A 26452-nucleotide genomic window follows, 5' to 3' on the forward strand; every position below is an offset into this window, starting at 1 on the left:
ACTTTGAATACCGGCAGTAAATATTATATTACTATTATTTACACGAGTGCCAATTTTTCGCTCAATATCTCATTGAAACACAATTTGTATACGTATTGCTATATAGAAAAATACATAGTAATAAAAAATAAAAAAAAAATTTGGGGTGAAACTCTAAAATAGAACTCACTCGAGTTCCACCCGCTAGACACGACATCTGATAACTTGGCAATCTCAATCATTGTCACGGACCAGACAGAACGTGAAAATAATCCATCATCTTTTCACAACATTTTGTTACAAATAAATCCAAACAGCATTTTCTATAAGCGATCTAGATAAGATCACAGTCAAAAGTGGATGAATTCTATCAGACCGTGTTTGGGGAAAAATGGTAAACTTCCACTGGAATTTAAATAAAATTTGAGGGCAATTGTGTAAAAACCCGGACAAACATTTAAATTAACTGACTTAAAAAGTAGGCTAACCATAATAAGAAAAAAGGCAGTCGATGAACAGTTTAGAAAATTCCTTTAAGTCGACACAATTAGTATCATTCAGCGCTATCACCCCCTTGTCAAGAAAGGCTAGGTAGAAGACAAAGAACTGTTGTCATGGACCTCATTCACGAGAAAGTCATTTTGCTCGGGTTCCCTGCATGTATTTTATTAATTATGAACTGTCGAATGGGATGGTGCCAGACTATTTTATAGCGTAACTTTCATTTTTGTGGCTTAAAACATTAGGATATGTTTAATCAAAAATTTAAAATTATTCATTAGAGCAGACTGGTATAACGTGTAATTAACTTAATGTCATTGCTTTCATTTCTCTTCGCAAGTTCTAAACATGGAGAAAGTTTTACCTCACTTTAAATTCAATATGGCCGACTCGTGAATAAGGGTTAGAGACCAGTAAAAAAACTTCCATAGACCCCAATGGTAAATGATCACACTTCAGAAAAATACTCACAACTCTCCAAGGTGCTCGAGACAGACATCAAATTAAAGCTTATTTCATCGTCTTTCATTTTCTTTTCAATTTTTTTTTTTGGGGGGGGGTTAACTGATGACTTTTAGGAGAAATTTCCATCCGAAGATGATCACCCTTGAAAATAGTCCTGAAGCCCATCGCCATGTTGAAAAACGATGCCTACACTCCATTGCAAAATAGAGCGCTTTAAGGGCCTCAATTTCATCCAAATTGAACGGAACTACAAGCTCACAGTCCTTTGCACGGCTTCCACCCATATTTTTTACAAACCCTCAAGTTCATGGCCCACAGCATGCTCAAATACTGAAGATTTTGAGGGCATGCAAATCGTGATTTGGCCGGCGTAGGCAATTTCGGACCGATTTACTGGTCTGCAACCATAAGGCCCACGAGGACAAAAGTGTGAACTCATGAGTGTCAGAAGTTCTGCTGACGTGTACAACATGCTGTCCACAAGTTTGGAGCCAAAAAAGGGGAACATTATGTTTTCTACAATGTTATCAATTTTCGCTAGAGCGGTTACTAACTGAAATATTAGTGGGTTATGGGCATGCGCGGAGCCAGATTCCCATGAAGTCTCTCGTGAGATTTCCCCGGGAAAAAAAACGGGATCTGTTTCTTCCCACCCCCGAGCTGATATGGCAGTGTATACATTTCAAAATCATTTGTTGCTTTTTGTGATAATGTTGAATAAACCTCAAATTTCACCAGAAACTTATCGTTTATTTTTGTTTTTGTCCTCCATGGATCCTCCGCTCCCCAAATCGACCACATGCATTGGTCCCACGCAATAAGGAGCACGTGAGGCAACATTCGTTACAATTCAAAAACAAAGAGACGTAAAAGTAGATACATTTAATAATTCTTATCGATGCGAGTCTAGCGCACGCTCGCGATATCCCTCTGTTTTTTATCAAACGAAGCTGATAACTTCTTTCTTGAACGAAAAGACCATAAAAAACTAGAAACTGTATAAATTCCATGAGCAGAGCTACTCCGTCAGCACTCGCTCTTTGCTGCCATTTCAAGTCCTGTGACGGTTTCTCAGCTCCTCCAAGATGAAGTTCCTGTTGTACTTCGCCGCCGTGATCGCTGTGGCATCCTGCTTCGGGAAGATGAAGCAAAAACACAATGGGATACTGGGTAGGTTGCACTTCTCGATCAATTATAAATGCAAGCAACAGGTGTAAAATACATCTCTGATATCTAGTTTAATGTTACAGGTAATTGACACAATTTTGAAGGTTTCATTTTTGAACATTTGCAAATGGTGTCCATACCTTTAACTATAGCATTTCGAGTCCATGTTGTCTAATGGGCGTCATTCAAAATCCACATGTATGTCACGTGGCCGTCGGATATTCGAATATTCAGACAATCGATATTCTAATAGTCTTTAAAATTCCAAGTTGCTACATAATTTATATGGTTTGTAAATAATGTGAGAAACACTGGTCACTTGGAGTAGCTTCAGCCCTCTTCGATTCTTCTCTTGTCGATATTGTTTTGAGTTATAAAAGTGGTCTTTCATCGTGTTTATTTTTTTGTAATTATAGCTCAGGCGCCCCGTAGTGTGATCCAGTTCAACGAAATGATCGTATGTGCCACCGAGGAATGGTTTCTGTCATCGTTCCTGAAATACAACGGCTACGGCTGCTACTGCGGATTGGGCGGGGACGGCGTGCCGGTGGACCCCACTGATCAGTGAGTGAGAATACAGGTCAAACAATCAACCGACTGACCAAACAACAAACTGACTGGCCGACTGACTGACCTTTTAACCGACTATGACTGACTGACCGACCCATTGGCCCACTGACCAACCAACCGACCGACCGACAAACCGACCGACAGACCAACTGACAGAACAACTGACTTTTCGACTGACTAACCGACTGATCGACTGGCTATCCGGCCGACTGACTGACCACCGGCCAACCAATGTACCGACAGACAGACCGGCAGACCGATGTCACTTAGCGACCTCAAACTAAACGACCAATCATCAACCATGCCAATAGAGCAACAACTTTCAGGCTATCGTGGGTTTTTGGTTTTGTTTTGTTTTTGTGGCTTTTTAACCATTTTAAATTGTCGGTGCAGAGGCCACCATAGAGCTCCTAAAGTAACAAAGATAAAATTCCCTTCAAGGGAGGAACATTCGAAAAGTGGGAAGATGATACATAAATTCACAGTGGCTACTGAAATATGGTCACTACTGTGTTCCTTACCTTTTTGTTCCCCCATGACACCATAAAAAGGACCGACATTTCGGTAAAAAATATGAAAGAACTGACCGTTTAATTACTGTTACGGTACTCCTCACTCGCAGGTGTTGTAAGGAACACGATGCCTGCTACGACGCTGCCAACGACAACGGTTGTGCGCTGCTCGACAAGTACCTTGTCGACTACGACTTTGTCGCCAGTAGGGCGGTGAAGGGTGACCCAGATTCGTGCACGATTTCATGCAGTAAGTACTGGATTTTATCCTTGTGTGTTGCTCCCCACACAATAGTGTGTAAACGCCTTCAATTGTAGACCCCCTATTGTCCCTCTTTTGTTTGTACCCTCTAGGTGGACATCCCATATGTTTTGTACACGATCGTCAATCATGGACCTTCGGGAATGTGGACCCTATTGTCCTCTATTGTTCAACGTCCCCCATTGAATGCAAAAACAAACCCACAAAAATGTCCAAGTTAAAATTGTTCTTTCTCTATTAGACAATAGAAACTGCCAGGAAGGGACCCTGACAAGGGCGGATCCAGAACACAACTTTTTTTGGGGGGGGGCAAAAATAAAAAGATTGGTCCCCAAGATGGGTCCCAAAAAGAAAGGCGTGGGGTTCGGGCCTTTGACGAATTTGTTTTGAGGAAAAGATGGTGGTGTACGCAGTGCCTGCCTTTATTACGACGTCACTTAAAAAAAAAATGGGTCCGTTTTTTACGGAGGACCATGGCCCCCTTTGGCCCCCTTTGGCCCCCCTGGATTCGCCCTTGAACCCTTATCCATTTACATAGGTATAAAAAAGTTTGAACAGCACCCCCTCCCCATTTCCATTTTTCCCACGGCCAAAGATTCATCGCTATGCTGGTGGGTGCTCTCCCCCTCCCCCGTAACGCTCATGATCTTGTTCATGGCAATATGGATGTATTGGTTAAATTCAGAGTAACTCTTCATTTTTTTTTTTTTCAAAAGGACCAGAAATTGATAGACTGATCCCCTCATTTTTACACCAACAGAGGCCGAAGATGAATACACGTTTTTGGACAAAATCAACGCGGACTGCAAGGCCTACATGTGCGAGTGTGACCGACAGGGGGCGCTGTGCTTCGGCCGCCAACGGGACAGCTTGGACGAGAAATACTTCGGATTGCCACAGTCTAAATGCTAGCTATAACAACCCTATCTCGAATCCACATGTGGTTACCAACGCTTTGCCTTTACGAATCATGCATTGCCAGTTTATAAATAACTCAACTAGACCACCAAACATGTTTACGATTTGACGATTAAATTTTACGGTCACTCATAACGAAAAATGATCAGCCAAATATGGCCTGCTTAGATGCTAACGTAATGGTACCTTAGAGATGTTGGACTTTTTAGAGTCATCACTAAATATAGCAAAAACCAATCCGAGTAAAACTTCTGTATTAATTCAAACGTTAATGTTAAAGACCATCAAGGTTGATTTAATTTAAAAAAAAAAATAAAAAAAATAAAAAAACACCTTTAATTTTGGATATCTAAGAAAAATATATTGTCCAAGGTCGGATGTCTAAAATAGGCTGCCTATTTCGTGATACAGTCGTGTAATGACATTAAGACAACGATGCAATACATAATAATTAATCTTTTGATCAAAAGAGGGCTCGCGCACCCCAACCAAATGAGAGTACCTACCCTATATAGTCTATGTGATTAAGTGGAAAGTTTTCACATGTTTGCATAAGTGTTTCATAAATATAACAAAAACTTCATTCATTCTCACCCCGAATGCAAATGAACATCAGTGACCTGTTCATGCATGCATTCGTACTACGCATGCGTCAAAAACTCACAGTAGGTCTGATACAATTACTCTGATGAACATACAGCCATTTTAAAACCAGTTGTAGACAGTCGTGCGATATTAGGGGAAATAGAAATATGAAAGTAAAGCTAGAAGTTCTTTCCCTTTAAATCTAAGTAATAAAACAAGTCGTATTTGCAGTGTGTGTCAGCAAAACAGATGGAGGTGTTTGTTTGTTTGTTGGGGTGTTTGTTTTTTTGAGAATGTGTAAATGTTTATAACATTCAGATCTGTCGTACACAAAGTAAAACCCATGGACGAAAATTCACACGAAGTTTCATTCAAGAAATTCCCGTGATCCTTCAGAAGTCTGGGAATGGGACATGCGCAGTCGAATGGCTGCATCACGTGCGCCAACTGTCCAATGAAAATCGCTTAAAGCACTGTGAGAAAATAAGGTTAAGCACGACGTGCGCCAAGACATACATTCCTACACTCCGTTGCTTAGTTGTATCTTCGGAAAAGAATTTTTGCATCGCATTATACTATTCCTAAAAACTGTAACATCAGATTAAAATGCAACAAAACTTGGGAGTTGAATGATCATAAATAAAAGTGTCTGTAACAGGGGCGGATCCAGAACACAAATTTTTTTTTTGGGGGGGGCCAAAACAAATTATGGTCCCCTAGAAAGCGGGTCCCAAAATTTACGGCGAAGGGTTCGGGGCCCGACAATTTTTGGGATTCTAGGTGCTCTGTGGTGCAATCTGAGGCAGTTTCTGACCACTTTAACCAAATCTTTTTGAGGAAAGATGGTGGTGTACGCGGTGCCTGCCTTTAATGCGACGTCACCTAATTTTTTTTTTCAAAATTGGGGGTTTTTTTTGGGGGGGGGGGGGAGGGGGCATGGCCCCCGTTGCCCCCCCCCCCACACCGATCCGCCCTTGGTCTGGAATTGTAATGTTTCGGGATATATGCTCCGTTTTGGTCATTCGCGGTATACGCGTACGCACGCTGCCTCGCATGAAAGATAAGTACAGAAATAATGGTCTGGTAACAATGATCTCGAAGACATCAGCGCTTTGACATTATCTTGCCCTCAAGGTTCCAGACATGATGACTACATCCTGTGTCTGTTGTTTCTCCTGGGAAATAATGCAGGAGCCACCTTCCCTCTAGAGGGCGTGATAGTACGATCTATTTCCATGTGTTTTGTCTTTTAATTCCCACTTTTCAGCCGGGCCGCTACTGGGAAATCACAGAGACAATTTGTGAATCCTGAAGGAGGTCGCATAATCATTGCATAATATCGTATATAGACCGAAATATCATCGGAAACAAGTTTAGATTCTATCTGGCACGGGGACGTTTTTTTTTACAGGAAAACCGCTTTTCGCGTGAAAATCTAATCTCCAAAATTCATCTGGCGGCACACCATCAGAGATTCCAATAAAAGATAAACTGAAATGGTGTCGTTAATGGCGTCGACATCACAGCATGTTTAATATTTATCTCTTCAGCAAAAGACAACAGTCGTCTTTACATTCCATTCTGTATAGCTATATAGAGGTCTCTTAATTCCTGACCCAGATAGTGACCATCTCGTCTTAAAAACCCATCCATTCAGGCGCAAACTTTAAATTCTGGCTTCGCGCACAAAATTAAATATTCCATCAAAAGATCAAGCATATACACAGTCCCTTTAAGCCTTGGCTAAACAATGAAGCTGCTTGATATAAAACAGCTCAGGCCGCGCTGACGACGAAACAATGCAATAAACAAAACGTGTATTATTGCCAAGGTGTGCTCTCCAGTGCTCTCTCCTCCCTGCTTTTATTAATAATGATGTTCCGAGGGTTAATTGAAATCTTTCCCGCCGAGCCTTGAAAGCACTCGATATATTTTTATGATGTTTGCCCAGGCTTTCTCGTGCTCGTGCAAGCGGCCGTTTCCGTAGAGACGGCGGGCAGAATGTGATATTTTGAGCTTAGGAAAGGAGCCGCGCTGAGAACACCTGTTGGCCGGGTGGGGCTTTTTGGCCGTGTAGTTCGGCCCAGTCCATCAATTAGGAAAAAATAAAGGCCTGCATCATAATGTTCATTGGTTGTTGTTAAGAATAAACATGTATACAGCATATCAAAAAAATGTGGTGACATTGATTGCTAATACTATATCGGGATATATGCAATGCCACAATGGCAACACTACACTAGCTCATTTTGTGCTAACTGTCACACACCCAAAAAAAAAGGAAATAATCAGTTGTACTGTTTATTATGACCCAGTTAGATACTTCAACGAAATTGCAGATATTTAAGGTTCACCGTCACACACATCAAGAACACAAATATGAACAAGATACACGAACAAACATTTTACATTTCAGAAACCATAGAGCAACCTTAATCAGACGTGATGTGACTAAAATTAACATTAGTTTGAATATGTGATGGAAAATTAAGGAATCAGGTTCGTTGACTTATATTTCTAGATTCAAGAAATAAGTTAGACATTTCAGATCTCTAAAAACAAATACATCATGTATTTAGGCCACATTGTAACGAATAATATAACGTGCCCTTCTTCCGCAGGGACGTAATTTGCTGCGTTGAAAACACCAACTGTACGATGAAAAAAACACGACCAACCTACCGGTTGCATTTCTCACTGTTAATTATTCATTAACTTATAAATACGTCATCGTGCGACTGGTCGGAAGCGAGAGTGTCTCGCTTAAGATACCGGTGTACATGTTGCTGCAAATGACAAGTCTGCAATCGATCATTGTTGAACCCAAAAATTAATAATAATAAAAAATATGTAGCTCGTGTAAAGGAGGTTTAGGATCGAATATTCATTGTCATTTTCCCGTTATTTGAGAAAAATAGGACAGATGAACTACATCTCTGTAACTTGATTCTGATTTTGCTCAAATATATGTTTGAGATCTAAATTATCTTTTTTTGAGATAAACGGTGTAGGCCTACATGTATTCATTTCATTCGCTTCTAAATTGAAGCTCTTCTGCGAGTGAAAATTGTGTCGTGCGCCCTCTTGCGATACAAATGCATTGCAAGCAGAAGCCGTGGTTTGGTGTCTGTCATGTGTTTTTATCGCAATGGAAAAGACATTTGTGTTTGGTCGCACAGGCTAGTAATGAGTGTGTTGAAGGTGGAACATTTATCGATCATTGAATCAGTCAAAGCTCGCATCAGTAGATTGGCTGAATAATGTAGTTTATTTGTGTTAATTAACCATGGAGTTAGGCATTTCTATTTGTGCTTTCGGTCTTAAAAAAATCATTATTGTTGACACAGTAACAGGTTTAAATATATTATGATGTATTATTATTTCTTATAACTTGTTCAAAGCTAAGAAGCCCCCCTATAATTATGTAGGCCTCAAGTGTTTTCTATCAAAAAAATGTTCATGATTCTTTTAATTACAAATTAAGTACATGTTACAAGTCAAATTGATAATCATCATTGCATAAGGAACAGTTATGTTTCCAATCTCCTGATCATAAATGGAAAAAACCTGGACTCTAAGCACTGTCGTTGAATATATCTTTTCAACATTCCATGTCAATATTTTGGGGGTCTTTTTCTTTGTTAAGATGGCGGTGTTTGTTTTGGCGTTTTTATTATTTAGTTTGGTTTTAATTTTGTTTTATGGCCAACTGCACGTGTAACAGTGAGCACGTCAATATTGTCCGTGCATACATTTCGTAACCCGTAAGGGCGCTGGAGAGAAGTTCATATTAACGCGAAACATCGCCCGGGCGGCTGTCAATTACCTAATCGATTCTCCGATACGCATTTGTTTGCCGAGACAGGTGTTTCTTGTCCACGTCTTTTCTTACACCGCGACCCTGCCGCTGAAACCGCGCGCGTGTTAGATCTATTCTTGATATATACTGCCGGCTCGAGTGAACGATTCCATATCACGTCTTCCATTTGGTGTAATGGCCACTCGTGTATGATTCCCATGTTCATCAGCGTAATTATCCAAGATACGAGACACTGGGTGCTGATCATGACCTGTGCCAACTCATAAATTAAACAACTTGTTGGGTTCTGTCATTGAGGGGTTTGTTTTGTCCTACAATACTTGGACCTTGTAGGTTATATTTCGTGCCATCTGTGGACCTACACGGTTTCTAGACCGCAGTGGATCATGCATGGGGCACAGACAGCGCACGGGGCCCTGTGTGTTACACTTTGTCACTTGTGTGTGTCGCGAGGATCAATCAATCTACGCAGTAGAATAATCGCATTAGTCTTTTCATCCCTCTCTCTGCACTTGTCTTTACTTTGTCCCCTGAAACCTAAGCTCCGCCCACGTCTTCTGCGCGTTGCCTCAAACGGGCCAATGGGGAGGCGCGGAGGGCATTGATTGGCGGGTGCGAGTGACGGCGCGCGCCGTGCCCGTGACATCTCATTAGCGGCACGTGCGGGTCTCGCGCGCGGCGCACAAACCCAAGTCATTGTAACCCTCAAGTGCTATATAAGTGCCGCTATATTGCGCGAGCACGCATACTTTCAGTGAGAGGCAGATCGAGAGGGCTATCTTACCCCGGCCCGTGCCATTTGTTGGTCCATGACACTGGACTGTCAACGGCTGAAGAGTGGGGCGACTCAAAACGGCGCTGCGGCACCGTGTACTTCCATCGCCTCATCAGTGATCATCTGTTAAAGAAGTTCGGTGCAGGTTTGGTTTAGGAGCACAACCTTCCACTAATGGACTCACGACTCTCTATCAGTCAACTGGTGGGACTCTTAACATCACAGGGACTGCGTAACAAGTCCACGCACTTGCGGCACAGACGCCAACAGCTCTCCATCCCTAATATTTAATATTTACTGATCCGCAACGCTGGTCATTATTCCTGAAGCCGAGGCTAATTTGACTGTGTGCACGCGGGGGGTTTTCTGACGGAGCTAGCCCCCGTAAGGCCCCCGTTGATAGATTGGACTCGAGGAGGTAAGAATCAACGCCAGACACCTGCTGCAATCACCGGCGAAGGAGAGAGAGCGCAATACTGGGCACGCACGACATCCAATAGGCACACGACATCATCATCATCATCGTCTTCATCAGTAACAGCAGGAACAGACGCGGAATCAGTCAGTTTGACACGAGTGGAGACGAGTAACACACTGAGAAGTCAGTGCATACACACACTTCTTAGCATAGCGCAAAGCATCTTGAAGACACCTCCTCTCCATCTTAGTTCCTTCCCGCGCATCGACAACACTCAAGGAGAACATCTCAGCCAGCCTAGCCTACAAATCGCCATCATCATGCCTCGCTCATTTCTGGTCAAGAAAACCAGACACACGTCGGCCGTGTTTCCCCGGGACATTTCCATCGAGGCCACAACGCCGATCTCCCCGGGATGCACCATCAACGGAGTCAGCGTGAGACTTAATAATGGTAAGTCAGAAAAAAACCTCTGTTTTCTTTAAGTGGTTATATCATTATGGTTAGTTTTCTTTTATTACTACTGGGATGTGAAGCGCAACAACTTGCCTAGCCAGCGTGACTGCTTCATTTCTTGAGCAGATGCCTCGCATCTTTTATATCTTATACACAAGTTTGACAGTATTGCATTTTGCCATGGTAAAAACACACACTGGGTATTATCGGCCTAGAGGCCTTGTATATTAACTTCGGCTATGTCGCCCGATGCACCGTTGTGCAAATTCATGAAGTGACTGCTCCATTCCCTGAGAGCTTCTGTTTTTAGCCGATATTGTGCAGGCGGTTCCTCTCCGTCCCCAGGCCCCAGCGCTAAAGCGATGTTTCGCCTGTCTCCACCACAGGTGAACCAACGCTGCCCTCCCGCGAGCAAACAACATGACGCGAGAACCTTTTAGGATGCTTTTCTTGAGTTCTCACGTCTCTCCCTCCCCCTGCCTCCTCTCCTCCCGTCTTTTCCTAATATTGAATTGCATCCTGTTGCCCGGAGAGATAGCGTCTCCGCGCTGGCGACACAGTCAAGACCTTTAAAGATTTGTCAGCAGGGCCTTATAGACGCGGGAGGAAGAGCGCGAGCGAAGCACCTATAAAATCTTAGACGATGAGGAACAAAATCCGCCTGGGGTTAGCTATAAATGCATTCAACAAGTAGCTGGGCCCAATTATGCACAGCACGTACTGGCACTAGAAGATATATAAGATATATAAGATTGCGAATGCGCTAGGCTCAAATTCGACCGCAACCTCCGTCACTCAGTATACTGCGCGCATGCCATTCACTTCTACCTTAGATAGCATAGCAAGACGCCATAAGAACCCTCTTATCGAAATGGCCGGCGAGGCAGCTTAGGCAATCATTGGCCAGGCTTTTCTTTTTGGACAAGGCGCTCTACGTGCCTGTCATTGCTCGGCCCAGCGGGATAGACGGGGTATAGGCTGGCAATGGCCCGGAACAAAGTACATAGCGCGTGCGGGGGAAAGTCACTCCGACATGAGCAGATTTTTGGAGACTCGTTTTCTTTTAAAAGGCGATAAGATTCAGTTTCATCATCCTTGTTATATTCAGCTCGCGGTGCCAGTTTCTCGTTGTGCATCTGAAAGTCCTATTTTTTTTTCTGTCCGGCTCTTCCTTCGTGATTTTATTTTAGAGTAGCTTCCATTAGATTGTTTACTCTTCTCCGTAATGGTGACTAGACGTTACAACAGCCGCGCGGGATACTGTGACGAATCACACCCAAATGGAAGGCGAAAAGATTGTTGATTACTCAACCGCGAATGGCAATTTGCGCGGCAGATGTCGCCCTATTTTATCGAGAGAGCGCTGCCTGCTCTTTTTTATTTCACCGCAATCCTGCTTTTGTAAGTAATTTTTAAATTGAACAAGATTCTACGGAGCGGTATACGAGTGTACGAAACCTTTAAACGTCGATCGACTAGATTGTAGTTTATGAAAGTCGGCCGTATCCGTTTTCAAACAAATAGCAGGTGCGGAAAGATTTGTAGACTATAAAAAGGCTCAACATGTTGAAAATCTAACACCTGTGTACACTTGGCTGAATTCCAGGTTATTTGATCGCAGTCGTGATTTCTTTTCAATTAAATTGAACAAGCAAATAAATAAAGCATTATCTGTGCTGGTGGTATGCAGCAGGTGTTTATTTGAAGAAAACAAAGAACGAACTTCAGACAAACATTCATTTGTTTGTTTGACATGGAAAACTCGGATCGAATATCTTGATAGGTCATTGCATAGGAAACATGTTTTCAACTTTGAATTTCAGGATATTTACATCTATTAACAAGATTAGACAGTTATCAAATGGCAAATCGTAATTATAGTTTGAGTGTTTTAATTGTGTTCTAGTAGCAATCTGTACCCGAATCTCGAATATATATTTTACGACGTATGTTTTTGCAGATATCAGTATTATTATTTTGATGCTGGAAATGCAAAGGGAATAGGTGGTATATTCAACGGTGAGTAATGTCATATTCACCGTTGCAGTAGTATATTTCAATATTTAAAAACTATTTACTGATAGAATTTTGTCATAGCGGACACAATAGGTGATACATACCCTTTAGTATTATCGAGCTTTTCTGCAAAATCCAATTTGTTTTATGCCCACGGTCGTCGGCGATGCGCCCTAGTTCTCAATATCTTCTTAAGGTCACTGCGAGACGGAAATTGACGTCGGCAAAATGACAAATTTCTAATCGTACTAACAGACGAAAAAACAACGGATACACCAGCAACATGTGTTGCTATCCACCCACACGATGTCGGGGGGAATCTATCACATTTTAATCAAGACACCTGACCTGGAACGGGGGGGGGGGGGGGGCGGTGGACGGGAAATGCTGGGAAAGTTATTGCAGACAGTTTCAGAAAGACATAATCATCGTCGCATGCCGAAAACAATATCACAGGTTGAAATCTCGTCAATTACATCATTCATATGCAGCTCTCTGATGTGATCAAACCTTTTTGTTTTTCCATAGAAGTTTGAATAAACTCATTTTGAAAAGCCCTAACTTTTCATTGTTCTGGCACATTTTTCTATTAATCATTCCAGAGCCAGCCAAAAAAATATTGAATATAAATGTGTTGAAAGCTTGAAATGTTTCTTTGTGCGTGAGTGGCTTTCTTCTTCACAAAAAGGCACCAATAAATTTATTGCGTTTGTCGTTTTGAAATATGCAAAAGATGAATTTTACATTATTCTGTTTTTGTTTGTGATGTTTTGTTATTAAAGAATTTTTTTTTGGAACCGATTTTCACCCATGACATAAAAATGGGTTTTACTTAGTTGTAGATGTTATGTTTTTTTACCTAGGCTCTGGCCTTCGTGCTATGGGAAATAAAGAGCCAGCAGGTAAACTGGGTTTAAAGAAAATAGTCAAGGTTAAGGTTTCAAATGAAGAGTGTATCTGATGTTCTATATTCTCGATGAGATAACTCCCAAGTATTGTTTGATACCTTTCTAAGTTATGGCTCATAAGCAGAAACATGTTCTCGTTCAGAAAACAACACTTGCATGCAGTCACGGTAAACCACTCTTACAGGACACCCGATCTGATTATGATGCAACCTTAGATATCAACGTTCGTTACGGACCAATAGGCCTGAGCGTATGATACCATGCTTATACCGTGCGTGGGTACATTTCTAACAGACATTTTGTGATTTCCAAAGGATTTTTGTTACATCAAGATACCTAAACGCTTTACAATGAACTGATTTGGGGGTAATTTTTATATGGTATGGTGTATTGGTGACATAAACAAGTGCCATTTTTTTTTTATTTACAAAAGTCAAGTGGAGCCTCGATACTGAAAGTGAGTAAAATTTGGAAATGAGGTTATTATAGAAGGGGACATTCTCGACGTACAAAACAAGAGTATAATTCACAAACACTACCATCATTTTGTAAGACTACACATTATTCTGTTGAAACGTATTCAAGCATCCTCGTCATATACTGCATTTTTATTGCAGGGAAAAATAATAGAAATTGATCGAAGCTGAGCTCAACAATATAAAACTGCACGGGACTATATCAAAAATTATCTATCAATTAAGCCATCCAGCACTTTGTTGGAACTCTCAAAACTTGTCAATGTTTTTGTTTGGTGGATGGGAGGGATTAAGTCCATAGTGTAGTAAGCGATACCACGCCGTGTGGAGAAAAGCATGTGCAGACGAGGTTAGGACGCCACATTGAATGCGCCAGTGTGGGGATCAATCGGAGAGGTGTCGACATGAATGCATTTCGTGGACAACCAAAACTTTGGCATTCATCAAAGAGTTTTCACTGAAGGATCTGTTGTTTGTCTTTGTCTTCCTCATCTACAGGTTACATCCATGACATCATTCCCTCCCCAACTGCGTCTCCTCCAGAGACGCCCACACGAACAACCGTCCTGGATGTCGAGTCCTCGTCCATCTGCGAATCGGCGTCCGTTTGCGAATCGTCCTCCCTGTGCGACTCTCCCATGTCCGTAGACCTGATGGAGCAGGGTGATGAGTCCCACGACACTCAACACCACCAGCAGCCTAGCCGGTTCATGAGTCCGCCCACCAGTCCCAATCAGGTGTTCCTCTCCTACGACGCGTTTCTCATAACAGATGGCCGGTCGAGGCGGCGGAACGGGGCCGGGGAGGGCGCGGCGGCGGCGGTCGGCACCATCGACCCCAACCGGCCCAAGTATCGCTGCAACGAGTGCGGTAAGGAGTACGCCACGTCCAGCAATCTGTCTCGGCACAAGCAGACCCACCGAAGCCTGGAGAGTCACTTCGCAAAAAAGTGTGACATCTGCAACAAGGTGTACGTCAGTATGCCGGCCCTGGCTATGCACGTGCTCACCCACAACCTCAAACACAAGTGCACCGTGTGCAACAAATCCTTCAGTCGTCCCTGGTTGCTGCAGGGACATATGCGCTCCCACACTGGTGAGAAGCCCTTCGGGTGTGCGCATTGCGGTAAGGCCTTCGCCGATAGATCCAACCTCAGGGCACACATGCAGACTCACTCGGCGTTCAAGAACTACAGATGCAAACGGTGCGACAAAACCTTTGCTCTCAAGTCTTATCTGAACAAGCACTACGAGTCTGCTTGCTTCAAATCCGATGAGATTGGGCTGCTACAGGCGCTGGACGACTCCGAAGATTTTCCCAAGAGCCCAGACAGCTCAGCATAGGTGAAACCAAAACAATTCACGACATCTTCGATTTGATTAAAGATCCCTCTTCGAAAAACAAAATGGCGCCACTGCGTCCGTCACGACAGCTCCAAGCTCAGACAGTACTCATGGACCCCAGTGGCAGCCCACTTCTACTTAATTGACTTAATCTTGCTACAAACAGGTAGTCTTTAACTCTCCCGTTTTTACCATTTTTTAAAACACCTGCATGCACCATATAGTTTTCCAGTTATCGAATGAGTATTTTTCCTAAAAAAAATTTAATCTGTATACAATAGTGGGAATGTGGATTGGTAGAAGTCTTCCATGAATGTATTCACAATTTTTGAATCACGCTGTATTGAAAGCAATGTCGTAAATTTAGTTGAGCAACCACGTGAGTCATAATTTTATGATGATTATTTTTGTCGTAGATTGAAATGGTGTTCATTTTGGGTTTTTTCTTTGTTGGTCATCATTCGGTCGAGCCATGCAGAAATAATCGAAGACAATTAGACGATCGCGTTGGTTGGAGGGACGTCGGTTTCGGGAAATGGAATAGCCAAGCCTGGTCGCTTGATTGACCCGGCAAATTTTACCTTCACGACCCATTGGCAAGCTAAATCTCAGTACCATGATTGAAAGGCACTCGATCGAAAGGGTCTGAAGTGGTCTCGAAAGAATGACATTTTTGTTTAATTGGGAAAGGATTCCAGCAAATCTGTATTAAAATTTGAAATTGGGACGTTTGCTATGTTTTTTTGAAGTAAGATCAAAATTTTGATGAATCCAAACTGGTGAATGTCACCGCATTTATCATTTTGGATACTAGAACTGGTTTAATCGCATGAGTTCTTGCACGTCTCACATTGAGATACCGATCATCAAAAACACTCTTACCACATTGACCAATTGCGAATTTCTACCTGAGTAGAAACTGATTTTTCGGATCTTATTTGTTATGCGCAAGCCTGTCACATTCAAATTTTTGAACCGACATCAACTTGCATAGGATTAACTGGGGGAAATGCACAGCAACTTGCCTTGGCTGAGATGCCAGATGGGCAGATAATAACCACCGCACTAAAACACACAGGGAAACCTGATGAAGTTGAATTTATGTCAGGTATGGTGACTGTGTATTATTGATTGTGAAGCAACATTAGCCATGCGCGGGAAAAACAAGCTTTGAAATAATGATCTATTTTCAGTGATACACATTTATATTGTTTATGCTTCAGCAGTTTCATATTTTGCAATGATTTGGAGATTACTCATGGTTCCGAAGCGATTTACAAATGTTATCCTGCATTGCATTCAAACCAGAAAACTGGGCATTATTGTAGCTTTGAAAAGCTAAAGGAGTACTATTATTGTTGTCAAGCATTGCATGCAACTGCTTGTTGCACATCAATATAATTGTGATTTCATCTTCAATATGGAGAAAAGAGTCTCATTAGAACAGAGAACAATGAATTGAAAAGTACGAGCACTCTCTCTGTGGTTTCCAACAAAGTGTTTTGGCAATGTCTCCTTCATGCTCGTGGCCCAATTTCATGGCGGTGCTAGCAGAAGATATTGCTCAGAAGATTATTTGGGAAATGATTTTTTTTAAGGCAAAACCATTACTAATCCCATGGCATTTTAGTTGGTAGACTGATATTACTTATATGCAAAAAAAAACATTCTGTGCTTACCAATTTTTGCTGCTTATCAGCGCCATGAAAATGGATCCTTGTTAAAACATTTCATTTTTGGTTTTTTTTATTTGAGAGCCTTTTACTTATTTCTTAACATTAACATGTTAAACAGAATACCGGCTCTTCATTACCTGACACTACTCAAAATTAACAACTTTATTCCTTGAAGAATACTATTTGCTAGCGTATGATTTAGTTTACTTAACGAGCAAGGTTGTCCTGTGTCAAGTTGTTGACAATCAACGATCTTTGCCGTGATAATAACCGTGATCGCGTACAAGAACATCTGTTTAATCATTGTCAATATGCACAGACAGCGGGAACCAGTGGTCGCAGACAAACACAAAATGGTCACGCAGTTCTATTTATTTACAATCTCTGACGCGCATATACTACAGCAAATCCTGGCACTCACAAGCAACGAGTATCACTTATCAAGGATGCGAAGCCTCTACAATCTCCGGGTATTATTAGCCCTCCTCCAACATCCACAATCCCGCCGGGACATGAGGAGGGTAATTAACTAATATTTAAAGGGGGTGAGAGGAGCGATAGGCTAGTACGGGATTCGCTGGCGGTTCGAGCCGGGGCCTATCGTCGCTGGGGGATTCGTAGCGACGTCAAAAAGTGAAAACTATCCAGCCATATTACCCGCACGGCTCAGAGGACCGTGTGATTTAAAGGCCCTTTTGGTTTGGCGTATACTTTTACACGAATCGGAAATGGAAAAAGATTTTCACGATCTTTGTTACGATCACATAAAGCTTTTTGAATTTTGAAGCAGTGAGATAGTGTTCCTATCGTGTCGTCACGACGACTTCATATATGCGATTAGCAATTCGAGAGCCACTAATTATGTTCGTTACCAAAGCTCGGTGTTGAATCATGCATAATAGGTCATTAAAAACAATTGTCTGTCCGAGCCTTTGAATGGTCTTGCAGTTGATGTAACTGTTTTGCTTTCTGTGTTGCTTACAAAGATTGTAAGATACTAATGATGTCAGTGAAATTTAGTATAATGCTGCACTGTCACATATCAAGATGCATGTAGCTAAAACAAACACTATTATATTAGCAAAGATGTAGCGTTTGCTTTACTAATCTCTCGCACTGTTGTTTGAAGATCCTTATTTTAAACATGTGTGTATTTGTCTCCATTCAATACTTTACTGGTTGGGAAAAGTCACATGTCACCTAATAATAAAAAAAGGATCTCATTGTTACATTTGACCTCATATTATACATAATTCAACAGCATATTGCTTGCACGCCTATGCGCAGTGCTATGCCAAAGCCTACTTTAACACATCCCGTTTTCTACTTCAAATTCAAACACTAGATTTCTTCTTTGTTTCAATCTGATTGCTCAATTTCCCCCGTCCTCCACAATATCAGAATAAGCTTTTAAGAGACCCGAGGTTGTATGATTTCACATTCTAATCACAAGCAATCTATACGCAGCACTCCACTGCACAGGTAAAAAAAAATCACTCGGTCCATGTTGCGGCTCAATTATGAATGGACGACGAGGCCAAATATAGATATGTTAATGAATTATTCAACATCTGCGAACGCACGTAATACTTCTCGATTACTATGGCGTATGTCAACAAGCAGACCGCTCATCGTGGGGCTCAAAGCGCCCTGTGTTTATTTGTGATTCCAAGTCGCAGATTTTTTTTTTTTTTTTGAGATGTACGTTATTATGGGACCTCTTAAGAGTTTAGACAATGGCAAATTAATCACACTTCAGATTTCATTCATAGTCGCTAGTTGTGTTTTTTTTTCTGGAATTGTTTGCGGGCAAATCCACACAGGTTTTAAAATATATAGTAGAATATTCTGAAATCTTTGAAGGAATTGCTGCTTTGTAAATGTCAATGCATGTCACTTATCCTGTGGACTGGTATTTTATGATTTCTTTGCTCTTTCTTTTTCTGAGAAACAGAATGTGCAGTCAACACAATAATTTCTTTGTTTTTCTTTAGTGTGACACAAATTCGACAGAATGTGCAATTTTGAACAAAGGAAACCACACATATACATATTTTCTTGGCCGAGAAACCTATTTCTAATTTTGAATTTGAAAGTACTTAAACAGACAAGCGCGTGTTTCACTGGGAGGTCTTCAGTTTCGTCGGCACATAACATTTTATGGCGCGTAAAGAAAAAAATCCCGCCATTTGTCGGCGCGCGCTAAGTCGTTATACATTAGCTAATTGGAATTCAGGGCTAGCTTGTTTAGCCATCGAACACCGACCAATAGGCTGCCTTTCTTTGAGATTTAATCAGTCGTATATATTTAATCGCTTGAACTGTTGACTTCCTTGCTGCAAAGTGTGTTTTTACAATTACAGATGTGACGCTCGCCGTTGTGTTAGCTGCTTTTTGTTTCCGTTTGTTTCACAGACAAAAAACGATCGTGTGAATTTGTATTATCAAGGCAGTCTTTGAAAAGAGAGAGAGAGATTTTGGTAGAAATATATCCAAAATGGTTATTAAATGACATGTTTATTTTGTGCATTTCAGTTTGGCTAAATTATTACCATTCCAAGCTGGATATTTGTGTGCATACAATTATACAATCACTGCGCCAAGTTGTTGTATTTATCTACGGAGGTCCCAGTCGACTGAAATGAATGCAAAATTAGACGTCTAAATATTTGATTTGAACCTCGGTTTTTCTCACACATTGAAAATCAGAATGGTTAGACACGAATGATAAACAGCCTGGGGGCATGAACGCGTTGTGGGGCGCTTGGAGGACGGAGGTCGTTATGCACTAGACGGACTCTTTGCAATCCCAGGCTAGCCACAAACGTGCTTAATATGTCACTCATAATACTACGCGCATCAGTCACGTATATATACGCGCGCTTGGCTGCACTGATGGACCAATCGGCGGGGCGGATACATAATACGCGTGGGGTCAAAGGTCACAGACGACCCGAAAAGTAGTTCCGGTGCATTCCGGGTAAAGGCATTGGTAAAATGCTCACTTTTTTGCCATATTGAATGATATTTTCGGCAATTTTATACAATTCTTTTAAACATTATTGAAACAAACGTGCAATATCATAATTAAAGAATCGAATCTATTTAACGTGCAATTTCAGTTGGTCCTTTTCATTTGACTGAATGATGAGTTTGAAGAAGACCAACAATTGTTTTCTAATGATCTTTATCATTCCAGATATCTTTTTGTTGAAAAAATCTCTTGACTTAAAGAAATAAACCTGCAATAAAGCGTGTACAAAATATCTTACAAAAAAATATATAACTGTATATATATTTCAGATACTATACGGACCATGGTTTTTATAATCAACCGATCGTGTACATACTTGTTTTTATCTGCTGTAAATTAGTGTTTGCATTTATACACTGTATACTTACATTGTTGTTTCGAAACGGTTGACCAAAAGATTCACATTATGCACATAATTAGCTGTAAACTATATTGTTTTAGTCGACCAAATTTTATGATTTCACTGTGACCAAAGTAGCCGCAACATACACAATCATTTTCACCTGTCGTTTTTCATTTGTGCAATATCAATTAAAATGTTGGTGCGAAAATTGCTCCTACCATGCCCTCACCTGTTACTTGCATTAATTAAATGAACATAAATTTTCCTTCAAATTGGAATTGAAAAGCGCAGGTACAAATTGATGTGTTCCATCTAATTAAATATTTACTCTGTTTTGTTTCTTTTGATTACACCAACAGATACTATAGAATATAATATATTGTTCAGTATACTTGAAATCGAGGACCTATCTGTTACCAATTAAACATGTTTTTGCTTAACTTACATAATAATATATTGATTGATTGTTGTGAGTTTCTTTGCCACTTCCATTGGACACTTTATACACTTCTATAGAATAAAATTAAAATGTTCAGCCCAAAATAAACATGGACGTTTCAGTGTGTGGTTGTTTGTATAGCTGAAGTTCCATAAATGCTCGTTTGACATTATAATCTTATGAACGGTAATTTGAAGTAAGAATGTTCTGTTTCCTACTCAACTAGATTGTAATATTAGCCCAGTTTAAAAAACAAGTTCTGCCGAAAATGGTTACGCCAGAAATTCCCCTTCGTTGGTTCGCGTGGCACAAACTCTACAGGCGCCTCCTTTTGTCTTGTTTGTTTTAAGCGCTGTTTAGGTAACACTTTTCATATCGGTCTATTCGACACGTGTCGTTCGAAACTGCACTTGTTCGGCAAGTGTTAATTTTACCATTCCAACTCAAAACATTATCCTTATGGTATGAGCATCATTTCCCTTTGTTTTGTTTGTTGTTTGGGGGGGGGGGTTCGTTTTGTTTGAAACAGATTACAGCGATGAGCATTTCTTTGTGGGATACATGGGGCAAACGAAGAGGTTTGTTCAATTAGTTTTTGTGTAGGTTTAAGCAAAAGCTGGACACTGGTTACCTCGAGGCTCGGGCCTGCCTGAGTGATGGATGTTAAAGGTCAGTCGCTGTCAAGTGTTTTTTCCTGCCAAATCCACATTTTGTACATCTTGCACATATTAATATATGAGTTTCCCTTACGCACTTCACTCGCTCCAAACACTGTTAATGGTCAATTTGATATCGCCTTCAGTGCAAGCGGTTGTGTCTTGCGCGGTGCCGATTAGCCCCGAATGACACGCGTGTGCTGTCGTGCGGCAAAAAAAAACCAACGAAAAGAAACGCGGGAAGATTTCTTGAGCTGATACAGCCAAATCAATAGGCGCACACTGGCGATACAAGACGAAGAAAACCGTTGTTAGAGACTTAATACTGCCTGAAGATCGGATTGACCTGTTGTCCGAAGTGACATATGGTGCTTGGGCAAAGTGTGGCTCAGATTTTAATGGTGTTCCTTCGGTGATTGAAAATATTGGGGGGGGGGGTTTCAGTGTAATTCACAGCGTACAAACATTTCAGCCATGCGTGGAGCATTTATGTGCAATGGTTAGCCACGGAAAACGATTGCTGGTCCCCAGGGGTTACAGTGTCATCTATGTGCTGACTGACTCAATGACTGATTAACTCACTGACTGCATGTCACTCGTTAGTTGAGCAGTGCTATCGTATGGGATATCCTCGTAACGCTGATGAATGGGCTAAATCCAGCTTATTGTGTAGACAAGATGCAGGAACAGACCTCCATTAAAAAGCCATTCTGGTTCACTTAAACAGAATTCTGTGCATTCTGATGCCAACTTTACTATAGGTTCGCCTGATCTTCATTAAAAAGATTTGAGCCCAAAATGTTCAACCTAAGTCATACATTGAAAAACGTACAGAACTATCTGCCGTATACGCATTAGATGAGCTGCTTGCGGCGAAACGACAAGTGCGAATGAAACAAATCAGTGTGCGGTCAGTGACTATGGCTGTAGCGATTAGATTTAGCGCTTGGCGAGTGTCAAATTCAGCATTTTATTAACTTAATTCGGCCTAATATGTGGTATCATATCTAGCATATCCTCCGCGTGAAATCTTAACATTAAAGGGTTTTCTGCAGACACTACGTATTGCATTATCCAATCATTTGTAACGATTAACACCAAATTTGTTCTTTCGATGTATTGTAGCTGTACAATTATTATTACAAAGCATACACGCGAGTTACATGTGAACTTCTAATTGTTTTTTTTTTAAACCAAAACTGATTACAGAATTTATGGCATGACCAAAATGACGTTATTGTTAACACACCTTATGCACAGACCTTTTGATAATTTCTTGGTGGTATAGTTTTCAAAGATGTTCTTTCCAAAAAAAGATCATATCATCAACTTTAATAAAAAAAAATCCTCATTGGTATCTGGAATTTCTGCGTCATTTCTTGATTTCTGTTATAATTGCAAAAGTAAGAGTGTAGTCTCATCACAACAAATCGCGAACTACCGTTTCACTCCGGGAGATTTTTAACTTAAATATTGAGAGTTTTTATAGAACAAAATGTGGTTTCAATCTAGCCTAATTATTATCTGAGCGCTGAGTGGCACGCTGGCCCCTGGGCCGTTCATATCAATTGCCCATAGCAGCTTCAACATCAGTCATTCTCGTGTACTATCACCACCTCAGTGATACCAATCCATTGCGCTCGGCAACCAAGGAATGATTATGAATTACACACGCCAGCCGTTCCTACAGCTAGAAAAAGAGAGAGGAGGGAAAAAAGAGGGGAAACAAGAGGAGAAATATAGAATCACATCGCTTTCCCTTACGTGCTCCTTAAATAAATACGTCCAATCTAATTTGCCGTCCCATGTTCGCTTGGCAGCCCCCATTTTTTCCCTCCTTATTTGTTTCTTTACCGTCTCTGAGTGAGCGTGCTCCCCCCTGCACTTACCCCGCGCGCAGCGCCGCAAATTGCCGGCCTTAATCGGCGCGGGACAGGCCACTCTCCGGCGCTAGCGACACAGCTGCGTCCGCTTGACAAATTTAAATTGAAACAGCAAACCCGGGGATCGTGTGGGGATAGCTACAGGTTTTTGGCTTAACAGGTAGTTTAGGGAGGGAGGGAAGGGAAGGGAGACAGACGCGGGGAGCTTTTAGTCCGAGCGAGCAATTTGCATGATGGGGCCATTCATGGGAGCTAGTAGTACCAAGATTTCTCATCCCTCAACGGTTGGCCATTTTCCCTGAGTGCAGATGGCTCTGCCGGTACGTAAGGTAACACGATATAGTGATAGAGTAAGGCACAGTGTTTGCGTCTCCCCACACGCAAAATGTACACACACGAAGCCCAACATGCTTGTGATATACCATACACTTTATCTTCATAATTTATAAAAAGGTTATTTGTGTCTTCCCTTCCGCGCCAAAAAAACGGCAGGGCGCTGTGTGGCGCAGCTGTTGCTCTTACGAGCGGGAGACTTGGAAATGGAAGTTGTCCAGAAGACCGGCTGCTACCGCGCGGAGTTGCAGTCTCTCGCCGACCGCCTCCCGTCCCGTAATGTTCAGATTGTCCGCAAACGCACTCGGACGTACACGACAAGGGGAAAATTCCTGATGTGTGAAATGAAAAATGAAAAATTCAATAAATTCGGAAAATTACCGCGCTCGTATAGTCGCTCTCTGTCTTGGTTTCCCCCGGCAACAACGCAAATACGTCAGAGCCGTTGACAGGACGGCCCGCTGTTCTACAATCGTATGCGTTTTTTTATAAAGATAATTTCTATGGAACAGCATTGAGAAAACGTGGGCCGACGTTTCCTTAGACGTTATTTTTGTCTAGGTTATGCAATTTTGGTTAATAATCTCTGGAAAAAAAATGTAACCTTAAATGAATCTTGCTGAGGGGTAATTTGCCTTGTGTAACCTGAGTGCTCACATATGTAGAAACAGTTACCGAATGTTAAGATGTAACTATTATAATTTTGTCAATGCAATTTTCGTACTAAAAAGAGACAATTGGGAATATTTAGTCGTGGTAATTTTGACATCCACGTAGATAATTTATTTAATAAAACAATTTGATAATTGTATGACCTTTTGCTCATTGAGAAACATAATAATGGGAAGCCTCCAAAGTATAGCGCAAAATAAATTCAATTTGGCTGTTTGGACCTATTGGTGATTTTGTATGAAGCAAAGTTTAAATTTGCCAAGGGTTTGTTACCTGTATCGAGTATTTGAAAATTACTTGTTCGGTCCATTAAGACTGACTGGTGTTCGTCAAATTCTTAAAATACAATTAAAAACTAAATTTAATAACAAGAATTAACGCTGGAGACATATTAATGGATACCTTTCCGCAAAGCGAAGCAAATTCAATTTGGCTTTATGAGATTAATGGGTTTTTACACAAGATTTTCAATATTCAAAGGTTTGGTACTTTTGCGTATCGCGTATTCAACAAACAACTTGTTTAATCCATTAGGCTTTAATTGACTGGTTTGCAACTATATTCAATATTGGTTATATTCAATAAACAAAATTATTTAATGAAATTATGACATCTGTATTGAGACGTGTTGTAACAGTCTCTATACCCGTTCAATCAAATTCACAAATGTTGGAACCTATCCATCTTAAAAGGCTTAATTTCTTCCCTTTTGTGCCGAGCATTGCAAATTAATAGATGTTACCAACTACGTACTAATGCGACTGTGTGCCGTTTGTACAGCCTGTCTAAAAACAAATGGTACTATCGAAAACGATTTTTTTTTTCAATATTAAATCTCAACATAAGTAAGTCGTTTTGAGCATCACATTAAGGAAAAAAGACCAGGCTTTCCAATACTTTTTGTTTCATCTCATTTGCTTTTGTCAATCCAGAGATAACTCCAGTTTACTGCGGAACACAAAAATCGAGTGTGTTTCTTTTGCCAAGTTGCAATCTTTTGTGAGCTTCAAGACAGCATAACACAGTACTCGAAACAACTCTGCCCATGCATAAAAGTGGCACGAATCGATTTTGGTGTATCGCACTGAATTGATTATATCTCTGAATTGACAAAAGCAAATAAGATCAAACAAACACTATTGGAAAGCCCAGTCTTTGTTCTTTAATATTATGCCAAGTAAGAATGACTTATTTTGAAATTTCATATTTAACCAATTTTTTTTTCTGATTGTACCATTTTTTTGAGACAGGCTGTAGTGCAAAGGAGGTCTATTTTTAATAGCAGGTGCTTAAGATAGTAAACATATTTGCTCGTACACATCTACTCCACATTTTGTGGAGCACTGTAGGTCCAACGGTTACGGTGTTCGATTCATGTGCGACGTGGGTTCAAACCCTGGCGGGGAACATGGTGTTTGTGTTCCTGGAGCAAGACACTTTACTCTTATATTGCCTCTCTCTCCCCAGGAGTATAAATAGGTACACTGAAAAATTGCCTGGGTTAATTTTACCCAAGAAAGGTTGAAAACTGGAACTACCCAAACTTGGGTTGTTCAGCTGGGGTGCGTTTTGGCGGTCATAACCAAGAATTGGTTCGGTGGTTTCTCTTTGGTTAATTGTTTTGGGGATTTGAGTACTACATGATCACGCGTAATTCTAACCCAATTAAAATTGCCGAAGAAATTCACTGACAAGAAACCACCGAACCAATTCTTGGTTATGACCGCCAAAACGCACTGTAACCAATAATTGTTTGGGTTAGAATTTCTGCTAAATTCAACCAAAACTTGTGGTCATTCAACACTAAATTTAATTTGGTCTTGTATGACTACAAGTTTTGGTTGAATTTAGCAGAAATTCTAACCCAAACAATTGGTTACAGAACAACCCAAGTTTGGGTAGTTCCAGTTTTCAACCTTTCTAGGGTAAAATTAACCCAGGCAATGTTTCAGTGTACCTGTGGTGGTAGAGACCAAATTGCGCTGATCTCGAGCTGCTGCAGAATAATGGTCTCATTCCTGATGAACAGGGATAATCATTGTAAAGCACTTTGAGACATATGTAAGCATTACATTATTATTATTTTTAGCACGAAATGTTCAGTTATTAACTACACCTCGAGAATGTTCAACTAGGCCTACATGTTTTATCCAATACTATTGTAATTGGCGTTATGACGATTATTAGCGACTTAAGAGTATGTATAGCAATAGTTTTGCATTCGTATAAAATAAGGGAACTACAG

The 26452-nt window shown here is 41.0% G+C and overlaps 2 protein-coding genes across 2 annotated transcripts; both read left to right on the top strand.

Moving 5' to 3' along the window:
- The first annotated feature begins 2030 nt into the window (after nucleotides 1-2030).
- Nucleotides 2031-4368, top strand: LOC119736550 (phospholipase A2 AP-PLA2-I-like). The gene is made up of 4 exons (XM_038210564.1): nucleotides 2031-2115; nucleotides 2529-2676; nucleotides 3305-3444; nucleotides 4217-4368. Exons 1-4 carry the CDS (start codon nucleotides 2031-2033, stop codon nucleotides 4366-4368), a joined length of 525 nt encoding a protein of 174 aa, XP_038066492.1.
- A 5131-nt stretch (nucleotides 4369-9499) lies between these two features.
- LOC119738438 (transcriptional repressor scratch 2-like) lies at nucleotides 9500-20757 on the top strand. Its single transcript, XM_038213334.1, has 2 exons — nucleotides 9500-10425; nucleotides 14327-20757. Exons 1-2 carry the CDS (start codon nucleotides 10293-10295, stop codon nucleotides 15169-15171), a joined length of 978 nt encoding a protein of 325 aa, XP_038069262.1. The 5' UTR covers nucleotides 9500-10292; the 3' UTR covers nucleotides 15172-20757.
- The last annotated feature ends 5695 nt before the right edge of the window (nucleotides 20758-26452 follow it).

Source organism: Patiria miniata, unplaced genomic scaffold (genome assembly GCF_015706575.1).
Source record: "Patiria miniata isolate m_02_andy unplaced genomic scaffold, ASM1570657v1 HiC_scaffold_3, whole genome shotgun sequence".
Classification (NCBI taxonomy): Eukaryota; Metazoa; Echinodermata; class Asteroidea; order Valvatida; family Asterinidae; genus Patiria; species Patiria miniata.

Coding starts and splice junctions, on each gene's coding strand:
- LOC119736550 (XM_038210564.1), top strand. CDS start 2,031: ATGAAGTTCCTGTTGTACTTCGCCGCCGTGATCGCTGTGGCATCCTGC. Junction 2,677..3,304: donor CCGGTGGACCCCACTGATCA/GTGAGTGAGAAT, acceptor CCTCACTCGCAG/GTGTTGTAAGGAACACGATG. Junction 3,445..4,216: donor TTCGTGCACGATTTCATGCA/GTAAGTACTGGA, acceptor TTACACCAACAG/AGGCCGAAGATGAATACACG.
- LOC119738438 (XM_038213334.1), top strand. CDS start 10,293: ATGCCTCGCTCATTTCTGGTCAAGAAAACCAGACACACGTCGGCCGTG. Junction 10,426..14,326: donor CAGCGTGAGACTTAATAATG/GTAAGTCAGAAA, acceptor CCTCATCTACAG/GTTACATCCATGACATCATT.